We start from the raw sequence: 19,002 nt of genomic DNA, 5'->3' as shown, positions 1-19,002 counted from the left end.
CAGGTCCTCTTAAATATGGTCCTCTTAAAAAAAAAAAAAAAAAGAAAAGAGAAAAAAAAAAATCAAAAAAAAAAAAAGACCTCAGATCTCATATTTAGACTAAAATGCAAAAAAAAAAAAAAAAATTTTAAACTGTCATTTTTTTAAATGACAAAAACAAATTGTCTCTTTAAGAGGCTAGGCGGGACTGACGTTTTGACGTCACTTCCGCCCAGCAGAGCTATGGGGACGGGCGAAGGAGATTTTTCCTTCAGTCTCGTCCCCGCTCAGCTGCCGAACAGTCGCGATCTCCTCCGCCGCTACCGACGGCTCCGGTAAGCGGCGGAGGGCGCGGGAGGGGGGGGCCCCTCTCCCGCCACCGATAACGGCGATCTCGCGGCGAATCCGCCGCGGAGACCGCCGTTATCATGTACCAGACCTAAAGATCAATACCTCGGTTGTGGCAGCAGCTGCTGCCGTTACCGAGATATCAATCTTTAAAAACAGGACGTACATCGTGGTGCGCGGGTCTGGAAGTGGTTAAAGGAATTTTTCATTGTTTTATTTTTTTATTTAAGCAATAATTCCTTTAAATATTGTACCTGCTGGGTGTCTATAGTATGCCTGTGAAGTGGCACGTGTTTAGAACTGTCCCTGCACAAAATGAGATTACTATAAGAAAAAAAGTAATTTAAAACTGCTTGCGGCTTTAATGTAATGTCTGGTCCCTGCAATATGGATGAAAATCATTGCGAAAAATAGCACAGACACAGACACACACCACGTAGCTTTAGGTGCAAACTACAGAGCACACGGCCAGTACACGCCAAGTAGCTTTAGGTGCAAACTACAGAGGACACAGGCAATAAACCACGTAAGAATACTGCAGCTAGCACAATCACCTGCCTGCCAGTAAATTAGGAAGAACTGATCTAGCTAAACTATACAGTGTATAAATATATGTACAACACTTGGGATGTATATATATCCTCCACACACTGTAACATTAACTAGCCTGCCTGCTCTATCTACCTGCAAAAAATGACACTCTCTCTGTCCTCTCTTAACCACCGCAACACACTACACAAGGCCGACCTGCAAGCGGCCTTTTATTGAATTATGGTCTGTGAAACGTAACTCGAATTTGGCGTGAACGATCCAAAACGTTCGTAATTCGACGAACGATCGAACATACGATGTTCGAGTCGAACATGAGTTCGACTCGAATACGAAGCTCATCCCTAGTTTCGGCAGTGATCAGAGATTTTTATTGTGATTGCGACATTATGGCGGACACATTGGACACTTTTGACACCATTTTGGGACCATTGTCATTTTTACAGCGATCAGTGATATAAAAATGCACTGATTACTATAAAAAAGACACTGGCAGTCAAGGGGTTAAGATACAAAGGTGGTGCTGCAGGGTTTAAGTGTTCCGTAGGGAGTGATTCTTACTGTTAGGGGGCATGGCTACACATGACAAGTCACTGATGACCGTTCCCGATCACGGGGAGCGGTCATCAGTGACAGTGTCACTAGGCAGAATAGGGGAATGCCTTGTTTACAAAGACATTCCCCTGTTCTGCCCATGCCGACCGCAATCGCAGGCCTCCTGGGAACATTGAGTTCCTGGGACCCGTGGCCGCACTCGCAAGGCACGCGACAGGTGCGCACACGCCCGCGGGGCGGCAGATTTAAAGGGACATACCTGTACACCAATCTGCCTGCCCGTGCCATTCTGTCGACGTACATAGTCGTGCTGTGGTCAGCAAGTGGTTGACAAGAAGAAATTTCTAAATTAATTCAAACCAAAATTAATTCAAACCAAGAACACAGGGACGTGACCTTAAATTAACAAAGGGGAATTTCAAAATTAATCTTAGAAAGTATTATTTTACTGAAAAGATAGTTGATGCTTAAAAAAAGACTTCCAGCAGAGGTAGTGAGTCAGTCAACAGCAAATGGCTTCAAACATGTTTGGGACAAACACAGTTCTATACAAAAATTTCTTACTTGTAATTAGGTATTGTTTGCAAAGTAAATGTTCACCACATTCAGGAAATTGCAGTGGAGAATGAGAAGCCTTTAGTAAATCAACCCCAAAGAGTCTACAGAATGTGCATAGTGCAGACAGTAAACACAAGTAAAAGGCTGAGAGCTGTGTTATTCAGCAAAAACAATAATGCTGTCATTCTTTAGTTACAGTGCTTTACAAAATTATTGTGTGAGAGTTAAATCTCACTATAAAGATAAACTCCAGGCACATACTGTAGCTACATACAGACAAAACACTTATGTAAGGCCTCGTAGTAAAAGGCATCCAGTAAAAATAAGCCGGCCAGCTCTCAAACAGCCCGTATCTTCCGGATCTGATCACAATGCGCAGTGACGTCACCGCGCATTGTGATCGGACCCGGAAGATACGGGCTGTTTGTTTGAGAGCTGGCCGGCTTATTTTTACTGGATGCCTTTATTCATTTAACCTGATGTAAGTGCAACTCCTTTTATTTCTTATTAAACGCAAGGATTTTATACTATGTGAGTCCTTTCTTCCTTTACATATACTCATCCTGTGTTGGCTCATCGACTGAGATCATCCACCGTTCTGGGCATCTTGAGCTGGATAATTTGTTCGAGGATATCATCTTTTTATGCTGTATTTGATCTCCTTAAAACAGAGATCAATAGGATTCTGTAAGAGGCAGTGTTTGACTTTGGTGGAAGTGCCTTTCTCATCACCTTTTCCTGGGATGTTTCATTGACCTTGCACTTGGGAATTATATACTATGAACTTTCCTTTATGGTGGACTTTGCTTCACTCCATGTATCACCATTCACTGATATATATGTATTATCATTAAGACATTATTAACTATTGATTAATTATCTATTTGTATTCTATTACTTGTTCCATTCAATTGGGGTTAGCTGTTCTTACAATGAAAGATGTCCAAAAATGTATACAGTACTAGTGTATACTCAGCTTAAGAGCGTATTTCCCCTCACTTTGAAAAGGTTTGAGCCTTTAAAATTATAAAAAAAAATTGCTTATAGTACTGCAAGGGGCTAGATCAGGGTTCGACAAAATCGAATTGAGGCCGTGGCTTTGCAGCCTTCTGTAGGCCTATGCTTCCCTCTGTGATCCCTCTGTGATCTGGTGCCATCATGTGGTGGCCGATGGCATGACAAGACTACCAGCAATGCTAATGGAGCTTCCCCTGTGTTTTCACTGCCATCTCCTTCCCTCTAATTAGAACCCCAAAACATTATATATATTTTTTATTCTAACACCCTAGAGAATAAAATGGCGGTTGTTTCAATACTTTCTGTCACACATATTTGCTCAGCGGTCTTACAAGCGCACTTTTATTGTGAAAGTTAATGTTACACCGAGTAAATTGATACTCAATATGTCACGCTTCAAAATTGAGTCCGCTCGTGGAATGGGGACAAATTTTTACCCTTTAAAATCTCCATAGGCAACGTTTAATAAATTCTACAGGTCGCATGTTTTGAGTTACAGAGGAGGTCTAGAGATAGAATTATTTCTCTCGCTCTACCAATTGCGGCAATACCTCACATGTGTGGTTTGAACACCGCTTTCATATGCGGGCGCTTCTGCGCACTAGCTCGACGGGACGAGTGCGTTTCTGGCTCCTAACTTTTTTAGCCGGCTCCTAGATTCCAAGCAAATTTGTCAAACCCTGGACTAGATTGTGGGAAAAGGAAGTGAAAAACAGTGCTGGTTGCCACCCTTATGCAGTTGAAATGTAGGCTACTTAAATCCATTGTAAAATAAAACAAGAAACAAATGAGCCTAATTTTTCTTATTCTACATAGTCAAAATTCCCCAAAAAGTAAATAATGTACAAACAATAGGTGCATTTGAGAAAGAATTGTAAACCAAGATGAAATTAAACAAAACTATAAAATGAACAGAAAAATTGCAGAAACTCATAAACATTGCATAGTTTTTTTTTTTTTTTTAATAACAGTTGGCCTTAGAGATATTGAGCACTACTGGCCGGGAGACAGTTAATATAAACAAATTCCACAATGGTAGGCTAGATTAGGCTTCAACCTATATCTATTTTCATAACTGTGAAACTGACCTTATTTCTTTCTCCCTGGGATATTAACCGACCAAGCTTGTACTGGCTCACACATAAGGGTGGACATTATGGAACACCCTCAGGCTTAGCTTTGCATGTGCTACCAATGGATATCTCTCAGGCTTCTCTTAAGAAGCAACATCATGTCAACATAAATTAAGTATTTCAATTGTGCATGTTCACTGTGCATTAGAAAAGATAAACCTAGCCCGAAATGAATATTTATATAGAACTAGACGTAGATACAGCTATATATAATTGTCTACGACAAATGACCTGACATTTACAGACATTAATGCTGTATATTTGTAATAAATCAACAGTACATTTATATCCAATACTACTATAAAATTCTGCAACTGTCTGACTGACTTTTTACATCGGAAATTCCGACCGTCTGTTTGCCCCATCGGATTATTTCCATCGGAAATTCCGAGGAATTCCGTTGAAGTTTAGATAGAGAACATGTTCTCTTTTACTCCGATGGAATTCCGTTGGACACTTTGAATGAAAATATTATTTTTTTCGAAGTGAAAAAAGAGCGGAACGTTTGAAAAAAAAACACTTTTGTTTTAGTTTCTATTATAACAGTTTGTAAAAAAAGTAATTTTTGTTCATAAATTTGTGCAAATGTCTATACTGCTACATATCTTTGTTAAAAATAACCAAAATTTGTGGATTTAGTCTGTGTGAAAGTTATAGAGTCTACAAGCTATGGTGCCAATCAATCACACCTGAACACACCTGATGTACTGACGGCCTATGTCATTTCTTGAGGCGCTGAAATGTCAGGACAGTACAAATACCTCTCCAAATGACCCCTTTTTAGAAAGTAGACAGTCCAATGTATTTAGTAAGAGGCATGGAGAGTTTTTAAGTTGTAATTTTTTCCCCACAATCCTTGGGGAAATTAAGATATTTTTTTTTACACAAAATTGTCATAATAACAAGTTATTTATCACACATAGCATATGCATACTTGCAATTATACTCCAAAATACATTCTGCTACTACTCTTGTGTTTGGCGATACCACATGTGTGAGACTTTTTCACAGCCTAGCCACATAGAGAGGTCCAACGTGCAAGGAGCACCACCAGGCGTTCTAGGAACATAAATTAAACATCTACATTTCCTGACTACCTATAACATTTTTTGAAGGCCCTGGAGCACCAGGACAGTGGCCTTACCCACAAAATTACACAATTTTGCAGAGTAAACACCCCAAAGTATATTCTATGAGGCAAAATTTGTCTTTTTAATATGTAATTTCTTACATAAGTTTTTGGAAAATGTGGAAAGAAAATTAAAACTTATTTTTTTTTACACATAATTGCCAATTTATAAGATTTTTCTAACATATAGCATGTACATAGCAAAATTACACCCCAAAATACATTATGCTACTCCTCCTGAGTACAACATGTGTGAGACTTTTACACAGCCTGGCCACATGCAGAGGCCCAACATGCAGGGAGAACCGTCCAGTGTTTTTGAAGCATAATGTACATATCTAATTTCCTGATAACCCATTACACTTTTGAAGGCCCTGGAGAACAAGGGCAATGAAAACACCTATAAAATTACCCTATTTTGGAAAACAAACACCCCAACGCATATTCTATGAGGCATGGGCTACAGATAAGTACATGGGTACTCTGATGGGTTGGAGACAGGTACTCAGTACTCTGGGCTGGAGACAGATACTCAGGTACTCTGATCGGCTGGAGACAGGTACTTGGGTAATCTGAAGGGCTGCAGATAGGTACTCCGATACTCTTATGGGCTGCAGATAGGTACTCCGGTACTCTGAAGGGCTGGAGACAGGTACTCGGGAACTCTGATGAGGTACAGATAGATACTCTGATGGGCTCAAGATAGGTATTCGGGTACTCTGGGCTGGAGACAGGTACTTGGGTACTCTGAAGGGCTGCAGATAGGTACTCAGATACTCGGAAGGGCTGCAGATAGGCACTTCGGTACTCCGGTACTCTGAAAGGCTGGAGACAGGTACTCGGGTACTCTGATGGGGTGCAGATAGGTACTCAGATACTCTGATGGGCTGAAGATAGGTATTAGGGTACTCTGGGCTGGAGATAGGTACTCTGATGGGCTGGAGACAGGTACTTGGGTACTCCGATTGGCTGCAGATAGGTACTCGGGTACTCTGATGGGGTGCAGATAGGTACTCAGATACTCTGAGGGGCTGAAGACAGGTACTCAGGTACTCCGATGGACTGGAGATAGGTACTCGGATGGGCTGCAGATAGTTACTCTGGTACTTTGGGCTGGAGACAGGTAATCAGGTTCTCTAATGATCTGCAAATAGGTACTCAGGTACTCTGGGCTGAAGACAGGTACTCTGGTACTCTGATGGTCTGCAGATAGGTACTCAGGTAATCTGGGCTTGAGACAGGTACTTGGGTATTCTGATGGGCTGGTAACAGGTACTCTTTATTACTAGGCAATCTGTGTGTTTTACTTTACACTGTAAGTGGTAACTAGCTGTTACCACAATCTCCTCACACAGGATTAGTGTAACAGCTAGTTACCACTGTCTGTTGACATTTGTGACTGGTTGCGATTGGCTCTTTACCCCCTTTATCCCCGATCGTCGAGCTGCTCACCCTCGGAGTTAGCATTACTTCAAACTAAAGTGGTTGTAAAGGCTAAATATGTTTTTGCCTTAATGCATTCTCTGCATTGAGGTAGAAAACATTTTAGGTGCAGCCCCCCTTAATAATAACCTTGGTCCAGGGCTGTGTCCACAAGCAGCAGTTCTGCTCTCTCTCTCTTTCTCTCCTTCTTCACTGGACTCAGTGAGAGTAATGGGAGCCAGGAGACTCACCAGGGGACCCCAGAAGACGAGGAAGAAACGGAGCTGTTCTGTACCAAACTATTGCACAGAGCAGTTAAGTATAACATGTTTGTTATAAAAAAAAAAAAAAAGATCCTGTACAATCACTTTAATACGTGGACATTTTATTCAGTGTAACACATTCAAACGGTGGTTAAAGGGTTATCTCTGTTGTCTTGTTTTTCTGATGTTGTGGGCATGATTCTCACAAGTGCTACATTTCCATGGAGTCTGTGTGTTAAGTGTGCATTGGGTCCAAAAAGGAAGGCTGACCTTCAGTAAATTCCATCTTTGATGTTTCAGAAGGGGTTATGGGGTTTGAATCTCATCCCGCACCCAGGACATAATTAGTCTAATGAGGAAATAATATATTTTTTTAAGTTTCTATCCAAATTAGATAGTATATATGTGCCCCAAGCCTCAACAGTTCTGACAATATTTACCCAATGGCACGCTACAACAGATGATTATTATATACCTTTCACAAGTTTCATTTTGCTGGAGTCTAAATCCACGATCTTCTGATACCAAGTTCTTGCCTAAGAAAAAGTAATACAAAAGTAAAGATTGTATCCCAAAATGCCCTTTTATTAGTATTTTTATTGAGTAGTGTTCTCTCAAAATGCATTAATTTCCAAAGGAACACAGTAGAATTTTCTTAAAAGAGACAGGGGTTGATTAACTGAAGGCAAATAGACTGTGCAAGGACATTTTCTCCAGAGCTTAGTAAATGAGGTGACGATTCACTTGGCAAACAATACTCAATCACATGAAGGGGAAAAAACAGCACCTTTGCTTGCACATGATTGGATGATGGAAATTAGTTTCCCTTCATTTACTAAGCTTTGGAGCAAATGCCCTTTCAAAGAGCACAGTCTACTTGCTTTTAGTACAGTAAGTCAACCCCATAGCATTTGCAGGTCTCAATTGAATAAGGTGTCTGCTTGTTCTGTTGTGTCAGTTCATAAACCCTCCCCATGTAAAAGACATGATTCCATACACTGCATTGATGAAACAGCTATATGCCGTTTTGAATAAGTTTCTCTATAATATTTGTATGTACCTGTATCACAAACAAGGATTTCTGGATTTGCTGGTTGCTGCAAAGGCATAAAGGAATAGTTTGCATGGCTCTGACCACTATCCTGAAATGGGGAATAAACCCATTATTGTTTTGATCTGTGATGAAAGTGAACATTGTATATAGTACCTTACATTTTAAAAAAGCTTTACTGAGTTATAGTCATAATAGTCATGGGTAGTCTATGTGTTTCATGGGTAACTATGCATGACTATTATCATGGGGGGGGGTGATTTTGAACCTTATTATTAGATCCAATGATTTTAATGTTCATATATGGTGGATTTTAATAAGAATTGCAATAAAAATGCTATTGTTTTGATATATGTACTCCATATTGAGTTAAAGACTTCATGAGCATGAAGTCCCTTGTATCTACTGGTTTTATAAACCTGGTGTTAATTTGCTAAAGGCAAATAGGTTCATTATTGTGTAAGGGAAATTTCTCTTAGCTTAGTGATGGTGGAAAAAAAATCATTTTGCAAAGAATACCAAATCACCTACAATGCTGATAAAAAAAGTTATATTTTTGCTTGCACTTGATTGGATGATGGAAGTCAGTAGAGATTCACCTCATTCACTAAGCTAAGGAAAAATTCCCTTGTAAAGTAAATAGTATGTTTGGTAAACCAACCCTAGTGAATCAATTGTCAAGATAGTGTAGGGTTTGAGGTAACAGAGGACGGTCAAAAGCAAGGAAGTCAGAACAAGGAGAAAAAATCTGCAAAAGTTTTATTTTGATATCGGTGACACTTACATTGCTGCTGTGGGCTCTGGACACATGATATGTAAATAAAGTACTGAAAGACTTGCTCTTTGAGTGAGTGAGTGAGTGAATAACTTGTATTCACTTAACTTGTATAGCGCTACAAATGTGAACTGAATCGTCTCAGGGCGCTTGGTATCACTTTCCTTCTATTTAGCCTTCAGAATAGGTGGGTCTTGAGTTTTTTCCTGAAGGCCTGGTGATTCACTTCCGTTCGGATATCGGTTGGTAACGCGTTCCACAGTCTAGGTCCTTGGACTGCAAATATTCGTTCTCCTTTGGTCTTGTAGCGGGCCTTGGAGATTTTGGTTAGTTGTTTGAAGAATGCGATTGGGGTTGTGGTATTTTATTTTCTCACATAAATATTGGGGAACGATTCCTTGTACACATTTGTGCATTAGGCAGAGGGCCTTAAATGTGATTCGGTCCTTTACGGCCAGCCAGTGGAGGGACCTTAGGGAGGGAGTGATTGATTCCCAGTTTTTTTTTCCTGTTACCAGTCTTGCCACTGTGTTCTGGACGACTTGTAGATGAGCAATCTGGTATTTTGGGAGTCCGAGGTAAAGGGAGTTTGCATAGTCGAGCCTGGAGTTGATAGTTGTTTCCACCACTACTGCTGTGTCTTCTTTCGGTGAGGAAGGGAACGAGTCTTCGTAGCAGATGCAGAAGTCGGTGAGATCCGCTGACTACTGATCCTATTTGTGCATCCATTGTCATGTCGGAGTCAAAAGTGACTCCGAGGCTTTTGACTTTGGTGCTTGGGGTGATGGTTTGTCCCAAGATGGGTGGGGTAGTCCATGTCGTCCTAGCAAGTCTCTTTCGGTTTGCGTGGAGTAGAAAGTGTTCTGTTTTTGATCCATTGAGTTTAAGGTGACTCTGCGTCATCCAGTTATTTATCAAAGTGAGGCATTATTCTAGTCCGAGGTATTGGTCCTTTTTGTTTCTGATACGAAAGTAAAGTTGAGTGTCGTCAGCATAGTAATGGTAGAGTAGGTCCTGGTTACTAATAATTTTAAAGGAGCGGGTGGAGATAAATGTTGAATAGTACGGGCGACAGGGGTGACCCTTGAGGGACTCCACATGACACGGTACGTGCTTCAGAAGTGAAAGGTCCTAATTTCACTGTCTGGGATCAATTTTCCAGGAATGATAAGAACCAGGGTAGATCTGAGTCTGCAACTCTTGCTACTTCTGCTAGGCGTGTCAGCAACATTTTGCCGTCTACTGGGTCAAAGGCCGCACTAAGGTCCAGCAGTATCAGAAGACATGATTCTCCTTTGTCTGCTGCTTCGAGAGCGTCATCCCATATTTTGAGAAGTGCTGTTTCTGTCCAGTGACCTGGACGGAAACCTAATTGTAGTGGGTCCGGTAGTTTGTGGGTGTCTAAATGGTGTTGTAGCGGTTGTACTACAGCTTTCCCAATAACCTTGAAGAAGATGTTAAGGCTTGTTATAGGTCGACGGTGGTTTGGGTCTTTTGGGTCAAGGTTGTTTTTTTTAGAATGGGTTTGATTATGCCTTGTTTTAGGAAGGCCGGCACCATGCCTTCCTTAAATCATTGGTTTATAAGGTGCATGATCGTGGGTGCCAAGATATCGGCACATTCTTTCAGCAGTTTTGTGGGAATGATGTCATTAGGCGATGTACTGTCTCGCAGGCTTCCGATGATATTTTTAGTGGTATCGATGGAAATTGGCTTCAGTGTAAATTTTGTTGATTGAAGAGTAGTAGTAGTAGCTTGTATTTTTTTTTTGCTGAATTGTTTCACAGATTTTTCAACTTTGTTAATAAAAAAAAAATCAGATAATTCATTGCAAAAATCTTGTGTTTCATATTTCGGAGCCTCTAGGCAGGCTGGATTCATGGTCTGAGCGACTAGGTTGAAGAGCTCACGGGGAGGGTTCCGGACTTTTGCGAGGATGTTTGAAAAGTGTTCTTTTTTTGCTTTGAAGATTTCTTTGTGATATTTCTTAGTGATTGATTTGTAATTTGTGTGGTTTTCCTTTGTTGAGTTTCTTCTCCAGGTGCCTTCCGCTCTTCTGCGTTCTTGCTTCAATAATGTGAGAGCGTCATTGAAACAACCGCAGTTGTTTTTTCGGATGAGCGCTCTGCGTTTCGGAGCAGGTATGTCTGCGGTCTGTAGTAATGCTTTGTTAATGGAGTTGAGTGTTTCCACTGCTGATTGACTTTGTTTTATTGTTGTTATTTTATTTAACAGTGTAGTTTTGAAGAGTTCCAAGTGGAGTTTCTTCTGGGATCTTGTCCAGTGTGTCGTTAACTGGTTTTTACGCTTTTTTGAAAACGGTGTTGGTGGTTATTTTGAATTTGATTGCATGGTGATCTGACCAGGGTAAGGGCCTGTTCTCCATTATATTGACGTCCATATCCTGTTTGAAGATAAGATCGAGGTTGTGACTTGAAACATGTGTGGGCGCACATATCAGTTGCTTCAGACCTAGTCCTTCCAATTGGTCAATGCAGGTGTTTCCATGAACGGCAATGAGCTCTGTAGATCTGGTTTGGTGAGCGCAAGGTGAGATTTGTAGATCACTGCTAGGCCTCCTCCTCTTTGCCCAATTCTGTTCTCAGTTAAGATACCATAATTCTCTGGCACTAGTTCTCCTAGAATGGTGTTACAATCCAATGTTAGCCAGCTTTCTGTGATGAAGAGGCAATCTATATTGTGTTGGGTGATGAAGTCGTGGATTTCCTGTCTGTGCTTGACTGCAGATCTTGTGTTGATCAGGGCGCATGATAGGTGTTGAGATGGTGCGATCCTGTTTTTGACGGTCGATCGTCTATCTATTCTTAGAAGTTGTACTTTCTGTAGTATTTTTTTGAATGGCATCCGTTTACGTTGAGGCGGTATTCCTTGGGTCACGAATGGTTTTTGCTGAATATTTCATGTTGACCATGATACAAAAAGCGCCGAAGATGATGAAATGGTTAGCGGTGATAACGCTGGTGATGTCAATAGTGGTGACTATCTGGTTAAAAGTGCTGATGATGATGATCGGTGGTAGGGTGGGCCCCAATCTAACCCTCCTAGTTGATCCAGAGGAAGGTGGAAAAAACCCCGCCGAGCATGGCCAATTTGCTGCAGCCGGGGAGAAAAATTCCTTCCTGATCCCTCTGGAGGCAATCAGGTTTTACCCTGGATCAACTTGCTATGGTGACAGAGGCCTGGGTCCTTACCTGTTTGTAAGTTGAAAGTTGAGACCGCTTGTCCAACGTGATGTTGCTGATGATCCTCAGGTGGAAGTGCGGGAGGTGAGGGGTAGAAGTGAGGGAGGAAAAAGAGGGAGTGGTGTGGGGGTGACAGTGCTTGGGTGTAGCACTATGGCTGGTACTTACAGACCTGTCCTCCTTCATTTAGGCTTCCCTGATGTGAGTGGCCTGGGGGGGGTCCCTGCTGATCGCTGGTTCCAGTTTAAACTTGTGTCAGAATCCGAGAGTGGTGACTGAGGGGAGGGTGATTCAGATTCCTTGGCCGGGTGTACCAAGATGGCCGCCGGAACGGAACTAGGCCCGAGCCGCGGTCTTTCCTGCTGGGGATGGATGGGCGTCAGCTCGGGGGAGCTCCGGGGAAGGAGGGAGTTGGCGGGCCCGCTCAGGGCGGGGGGAGGTATGGAGGAGACAGAATTGAGGGGCTGGAACAGTGGATGGCCGGGTCGGCCTACAGCCGCAGACTGCCGAGGGGGGCGGGCACCTACCACTATGTATTATCTGGGGCCCACTGCTGGATGGGTGGCACTCCGGGGAGAGCGGTGGCTGGCAGACCTGCGGGAGGACCTGCCGGAGGAAGAGGTAGGAGGGAAAAGTGTGGGGCCGGATGTTTTAGGCCGCAGCCGCGGTCTGTCCTACAGGCCTAGTGATTAGGTGTAAGCCGCTCGGATGGCGGAAGGCAGAAGGCGGTAGATTGCGGCTGCTGTCAGCTAGCTGAATTGTGAAGGGGAGGGCTAGGAGAAGGAAACTGCATCTAGGGGGATCATAGACTGGTGAGATCCGAAGGATATCTTTAGAAGCTGGACGCTGGAAGCTGTATGCCTGCCTGCCTGGAGCTATAGCACGCACGTCCTTCTTCCTGGACCGTGCTACCAGAGCATTTGTTTCCAAGCAGCTGCCGCTGATCATTGTATCCTGACAGTGCCGGATACCGCAGTCAGAATACATTGTCCTGGTGGGAGGGATTCTTCTATCCACCTTGTTTGTGGATTCAAACAAGGAGTATGCCGCTCCAGGTGAGCAATCACTGCAGTCCAGATGCGCTGGGTGAAAGCCACAGCTCACCACCAATGATCAATGAGATGAAAAGAACGGCTGCACACCAAAGGAACAATTAACTAGCCAACAAGACAGAGTGCCCGAACCTTGTGTCTTGCTGGCTGTTATTTGCTTATTTGGAATTAACTCATTGGAATGTCCCTATGGTATGCAGCTATTCTTTTCTTTTCATCTTGTTTGTGCCCATTGGCTGAATTAAACATCTATAGTCAGCTTTACTCTTGTGCCTAATGAAGTGCACGCTCAGATGTACACTCCCTACAAAGCTGGTGTAACAGTATCATGAAGACTATAAAAATGGAAGTTGTTAGTACAAAGTCCATCTCACTTTTATCCTACTACCTGTATATTAATCAAATCAATTACAGCACATGCTAGAGAGTAATGTTTTAAGTGAATGTCCCACTGGTATTATTACAATGCAGCAAACTACTGCGAGTAAATGAAAACGTGCTGTGTTAATTTGTAAATCATCTTCATTATAATATGCAATTTAAAAATATTTTTAAAATGTATTTTTTACTAAGTAAAAATGTAATATTGCATTTGAGTATTTTATATTATCACTCCTGACCAGCAGTGAGAACTCTATATATGTACTATGAAGCTGAAGGATATTCTTACTGCTGCTCTTCTAAAATGGATCTGAATAACTAAGTAGGAACCATTTTAGTCTGTTACAGACACCTGTACGAAGAGCTGGACATTCTTATTGGTTATTTAATAATATGGGACATAAACACTCAAATCAGAACACCTCATCCCGTTTAATGTGAATCAAAAAAGAATAAATTGAAGTAAACATACCCTGGGATTTTTAAATGGTGTTCAATTATTGACGTAAGAATACAGAAGTATTAAAAGTTTACAAGTTTAATAAGAAGGTAAAAGATAACAAGCAGTTGATAAGAAACCATCCATGTACATTGACGTGTATTCTTACGTCAATAGTTGAACACCGTTTAAAAATCCCAGGGTATGTTTACCCTTTGTCCATTTCTTCTTTTTTGATTCTTATTGGTTAGTTGAGCATTCTCTACATAAGTATAATGGATGCACCATGTATTAAAATTATGTATTTTTTTTAAATAACTAAAAATGTTAAACACTGTTTATGAATAACTGTAATATAAGACCATACAATAGTTTTCATTTAATAATAATGAAATAAAAGATAATTAACAAAACATATTTTAAGATTTAATTTAAAGAATTAGAAGCTGCATTTAGAAGCTACTCTTTGGAACAACTGTAAATAAGAATTTTTACTCAAAAGTTAATTTCTTAAGTCTTCCTTTGCTACTCAAATAAAAAGAACTGTGATGACAAAGTTATAAATGCTTTATTAAATATGCATTGCCTTGTAATGCCAACCAAGTGTTCTGTAGTGATAATTAATCCTCAAAGTTTCACTTTGATATTGTTGTAGTAGATTGTGTTTGATTTAAGCTAAGAATAATATACAACAGTTCTAAATCATACTAATCACTTCATATGTACAAATATGAATATCATTTTCTCTGAATAGTAATTAGAAGTGAAATACTGAAAATGTATTGAAAATTGAAAACACAAAGTAATGCATGATTTTTTTTTCTATTAAAGGAGAATTTTAGCCAGGAAACACACACACACACACACACACACACACACAGTATACTGTATTTGTACCGTAATAAAAAAAATAGACAAAGTATACTGTATTTGTACTGTAATAAAAAAAAAGACAGAGGAAGCTGGAGATCTTGTGTTTCTGCTGAGCAGAAACACAGATCACTGTCTTCCTCCAGTTAAGCCACCCTCCCACACAGTTAGAAATCACTACCTATGAGCACATTTAACCCTTTGATTGCCCCGATGTTAACCCCTTCCCTGCCAGTGTCATTAGTACAGTGACAGTGCATTTTGTTTAGCACTAATCACTGTATTAGTGTCACTGGTCCCCAAAGTGTGTCACTTTTGTGTTTATAGCGCAAAAAAATAAACACGCAGAGGTGATCAATTACTATCAAAAGAAAGCTCTATTTTGGGGAAAAAGGACATAAATTGGATTTGGGTACAGCATCGCACGCCAGCACAATTGTCAGTTAAAATAGTGCAGTGCTGTATTGAAAAAAATGGCCTGGTCATGAAGGGACAGCTTGGTCTCAGTAGGACTTACCTCCTCAAATTTTTTAAGTCCAAGAAAGGCTTTTGCCATATGAACATGGGCCTTTAGGCATTTTCCATCACACTGAAATATAAATGTACAAACAGATTCATTTTTAACTTGTCTTATGAAACATATTTATCATGTATAACATATAATACACTAAAAAACCACCAGCTGTACTTCTGTAAACATGGAATAAGAAAATAGTTTCAGAATACGGATTATAATTTCGATACAGAAGGATCAGTATGCATGAAGCTGTGCAGTTGTATAAGAAAACCCTGCAATACTTTTCACTGTTTTCTCAATGTAAGTGTATGAACCATATTTATCGGTGTATAACACGCACAGGCGTATAACACGCACCCTAAGTTTCAGGAAAATACTTTCCACAGCCCCCTGCGTATAACACGCAGGCACTGTTTAGCTTCTATTTTCAGGGTAAAAAAGTGAGTGTTAGGCCCCGTACACACGAGGAGACATGTCCGATGAAAACGGTCCATGGACCGTTTTCATCGGACATGTCTCCTGGGAGCTTTTGGTCTGATATGTGTACACACCATCAGACCAAAATCCCCGCAGACAGAGAACGCGGTGACGTAGAAGACACTGACATTCTCAAACACAGAAGTGCAATGCTTCCACGCATTTGTCGAATCAATTTGACGCATGTGCGGGATTTCGGGATGCTGGTTACACGTCATAACCAGCGGACATGTCCGATTAGGTGTACTAACCATCGGACATGTCCGACGGACATGTTTCCAGCGGACAAGTTTCTTAGCTTGCTAAGAAACTTTTGTCTGCTGGAAACCTGTCCGCTAGGCCGTACACACGGTCGGACATGTTCGACCGTGTGTACGCGGCCTTATACGCCAATAAATACAGTATTTATTTCTCACAGTGAAAAATAACAATGCTTGGAGAAGGATTATAAACAGAAGACTCTAAAACTGTCCATGGGCAGATGATTGTCTCCTAGCACAGCCAATGTCTGCATTGGGCAATGTCTGTCCCTACTAAACCTAGGAACCTTGTCAGGCAATGGGAGGTCTTGACCCCACTCATTCATTCTTACTCCTCCTTCATACTCCTTCCTGCCCTCCCCTTTCATTTAGATATGTATGCTCATGAAGCCAAGTGTCACGATCAGAGGGTAAGATCACCTAGGACTGTGGTTTAAGATCTAGCGACCATTGAAACAACTAACCAGGTGTACCCGGGCATGAGTCCTCACAGATGCTGGAGCAGTGTGACCAAATGCAACGGTGGTGTGCCACAGTCACAGGATCTAAGGGGCCACTCGGTCTTCTCCAGGGTTACTGGTGGTATTGATGTTGTACTGTGAGGCAGCCCCCAGATGGAGCCTAATAGCACACTGGAAGGACACTGACAGAAACCAAACTAAACTGCAAAGTCGAAGGGAAACACTGAGAACAAAGACAGGATCAAAGAACACACGGGACGAGGGAATACTCAGCACAGACACGTTGCTCAAACACTAAGCCACAGGTGTACAGGCTTACTAATACAGTGGTTTAAGAGTAACTTGGTTTGAGAGTGTTTTGATTTGCGAGCAACTTTTTTTTTTTAATTCTGACTCGGTTTGCGAGTGTTGTTTTGCAAAATGAGCAGAATTCAAGCTAAATAGGCCTGCAGTACCTCATTTGACCTGAGGTACGGGGGCACAGAAAAAAAAAGCTAAAGTGTCCTTGGGCTTTTTCGTCAGTTTTCGGCGCTCTCTGGCCGCATTTGGTATTGCATCACATTGAAGTCAATGCGGAACAAATTATTTTCGTTTTCATTGACTTTAATGGGAAAACTTGCTTTTATATGCGAGTACTTTGGATTACGAGCATACTCCTGGAACGGATTATGCTCGTAATCCGTGGTTCAACTGTACCTATGTTCAGGGTGGATAGGCTGAAACCCGCACAGCTCGAACAGGTGGTAAAACCCCATCCTTGATCACATAGATGTACACAGAACTGTGACACCAAGTATACATGTTAAAGGAACGGAAACTGTTGGATATGTGTTTGATTGGTTGAATAGTGCCAGCACCATAAAACCATCCTCATATGGGTTTGGTCACCCTTACTCAGAATCCTGGGCTGATACGGTTTTACCCATCAGAAGATATGAAAATCTGATCAGCCAAGTTCATACACCCCTGCCACACTGCATAACAAGGAAGGAGATACATCTTTCTATATTTAATGTAAGGATCATAGCGGTGTCCTGCCTCTGTCCCAGCCTGTGGATTGGACAAAAAAGGACGTAAAGAATGCTGATGAACCACTTGCCTACCAGGCCAATTCTGACATTTCTCTCCTACATGTAAAAATCATATTTGTTTTGCTAGAAAAATACATAGAACCCCCAAACATTATATATGTTTTTTTTAGCAGAGATCCTAGAGAAAAATTGCAATCATTGCAGCTTTTCATCTTGCATTGTATTTGCGCAGCAATTTTTCAAACGCTTTTTAAAAAAAAAAAAAAAACTGTTTAGTGCAAAAAAAAACAAAAAAAAACAATAAAGTTAGCCCATTTTTTTTGCATAATGTGAAAGATGTTATGCCGAGTAAATAGATACCATGTCATGCTTTAAAATTGCACATGCTCATGGAATTGAGCCAAACGTTGGTACTTAAAAATCCCCATAGGTGACCCTTTAATTTGTTTTACTGGTTACATGTTTTGGGTTACAGAGGAGGTCTAGGGCTAGAATTATTGCTCTTGCTCTAATGTTCACAGCGATACCTCATCTGTGTGGTTTGAACACCGTTTTCATGTGTGGCTGCGACTTACGTATGCGTTCGCCTCTGGGTGCAAACACACAGGAACAGGGGCGCTTTAAATTTATTTTTTTTATTGTTAATTTTACTTGTATTTTTCTAGTTTGACGCTTTTTTTTTTTACTTTTTGTTGCTCACTTTTATTCCTATTGCAAGGAATGTAAAGATCCCTTGAGGAATAAGCATGACAGGTCCTCTTTACAGTGAGATATGGGGTCAAAAAGACCCCACATCTCACCTCTAGGTTGGGAAGCCTGAGATAATAACAATAAAAAAAAAAGATCTCGGCTTCCCAGCCGAGGTGGTGCCGTTTGTTTGAATGCAGAGTCTGGATGTGACGTCATAACATTGTGCATGGTCTCCAAACAATCATAGAGACTCCGGGGACTACCTGATCTGCTGGAAATCTCTATGGTCAGCATCCGGGGGCCGGAGGATGCCTTCTATGATTCACCGATGGAAGGGATGAGCCGGTAGAAGCACCGGAGTGCGGGGGAAGGGGGATGTCCCCTCTCGCCGCCCGTAAGAACGATCAAGCAGAACAGCCACTATGATCATTCTTACGGTGTAGGGAATTGCCGGCTCTAAAAGATGATATCTGAATGATGCCTGTAGCTGCAGGTATTATTCAGATATCCCTGCTCAAAGCCCAGGACGTCATATGACAGTCAGTGGGCGGGAAGCTGTTAAATATGAATTCCATAAGAAATAAAATAAATGTGTTTTGCCTGCTCCCTCATACTGTATATTACCAATTCTCCAAGGGTGTGCAAACCTTTGAGCACAACTTTATATATATTAGTTTTAGACTAGTTTAATACATTTTTACACCTAAATACAATAAATTTAAAAACAATACACACTTTTCATAACACTAGCTGGTAACCACCTACCTGCAGTTGGCATAGTGGGTCCACCATTATCCATTCATGTCACACTCATGTGATGGTGGTAACGCAAGAGAGTCACA

General features: G+C 41.3%; 1 protein-coding gene across 1 annotated transcript in view; it reads right to left on the bottom strand.

Moving 5' to 3' along the window:
• Positions 1 to 19,002, bottom strand: part of TTC12 (tetratricopeptide repeat domain 12) — a 226,308-nt gene that overhangs the window by 117,977 nt on the left and 89,329 nt on the right. The window contains exons 8-9 of the mRNA XM_040326012.1: positions 15,242 to 15,313; positions 7,429 to 7,489 (exon numbers count right to left, since the gene is read on the bottom strand). Coding sequence (XP_040181946.1) covers positions 7,429 to 7,489; positions 15,242 to 15,313 — 133 coding nt within the window. The remainder of the gene's footprint in view (positions 1 to 7,428; positions 7,490 to 15,241; positions 15,314 to 19,002) is intronic.

The sequence above is a fragment of the Rana temporaria genome, chromosome 10 (genome assembly GCF_905171775.1).
Source record: "Rana temporaria chromosome 10, aRanTem1.1, whole genome shotgun sequence".
Taxonomy (NCBI): Eukaryota; Metazoa; Chordata; class Amphibia; order Anura; family Ranidae; genus Rana; species Rana temporaria.
The sequence above is the reverse complement of the archived record's forward strand: the minus strand, read 5'-3'. Positions and strand labels throughout refer to the sequence as shown.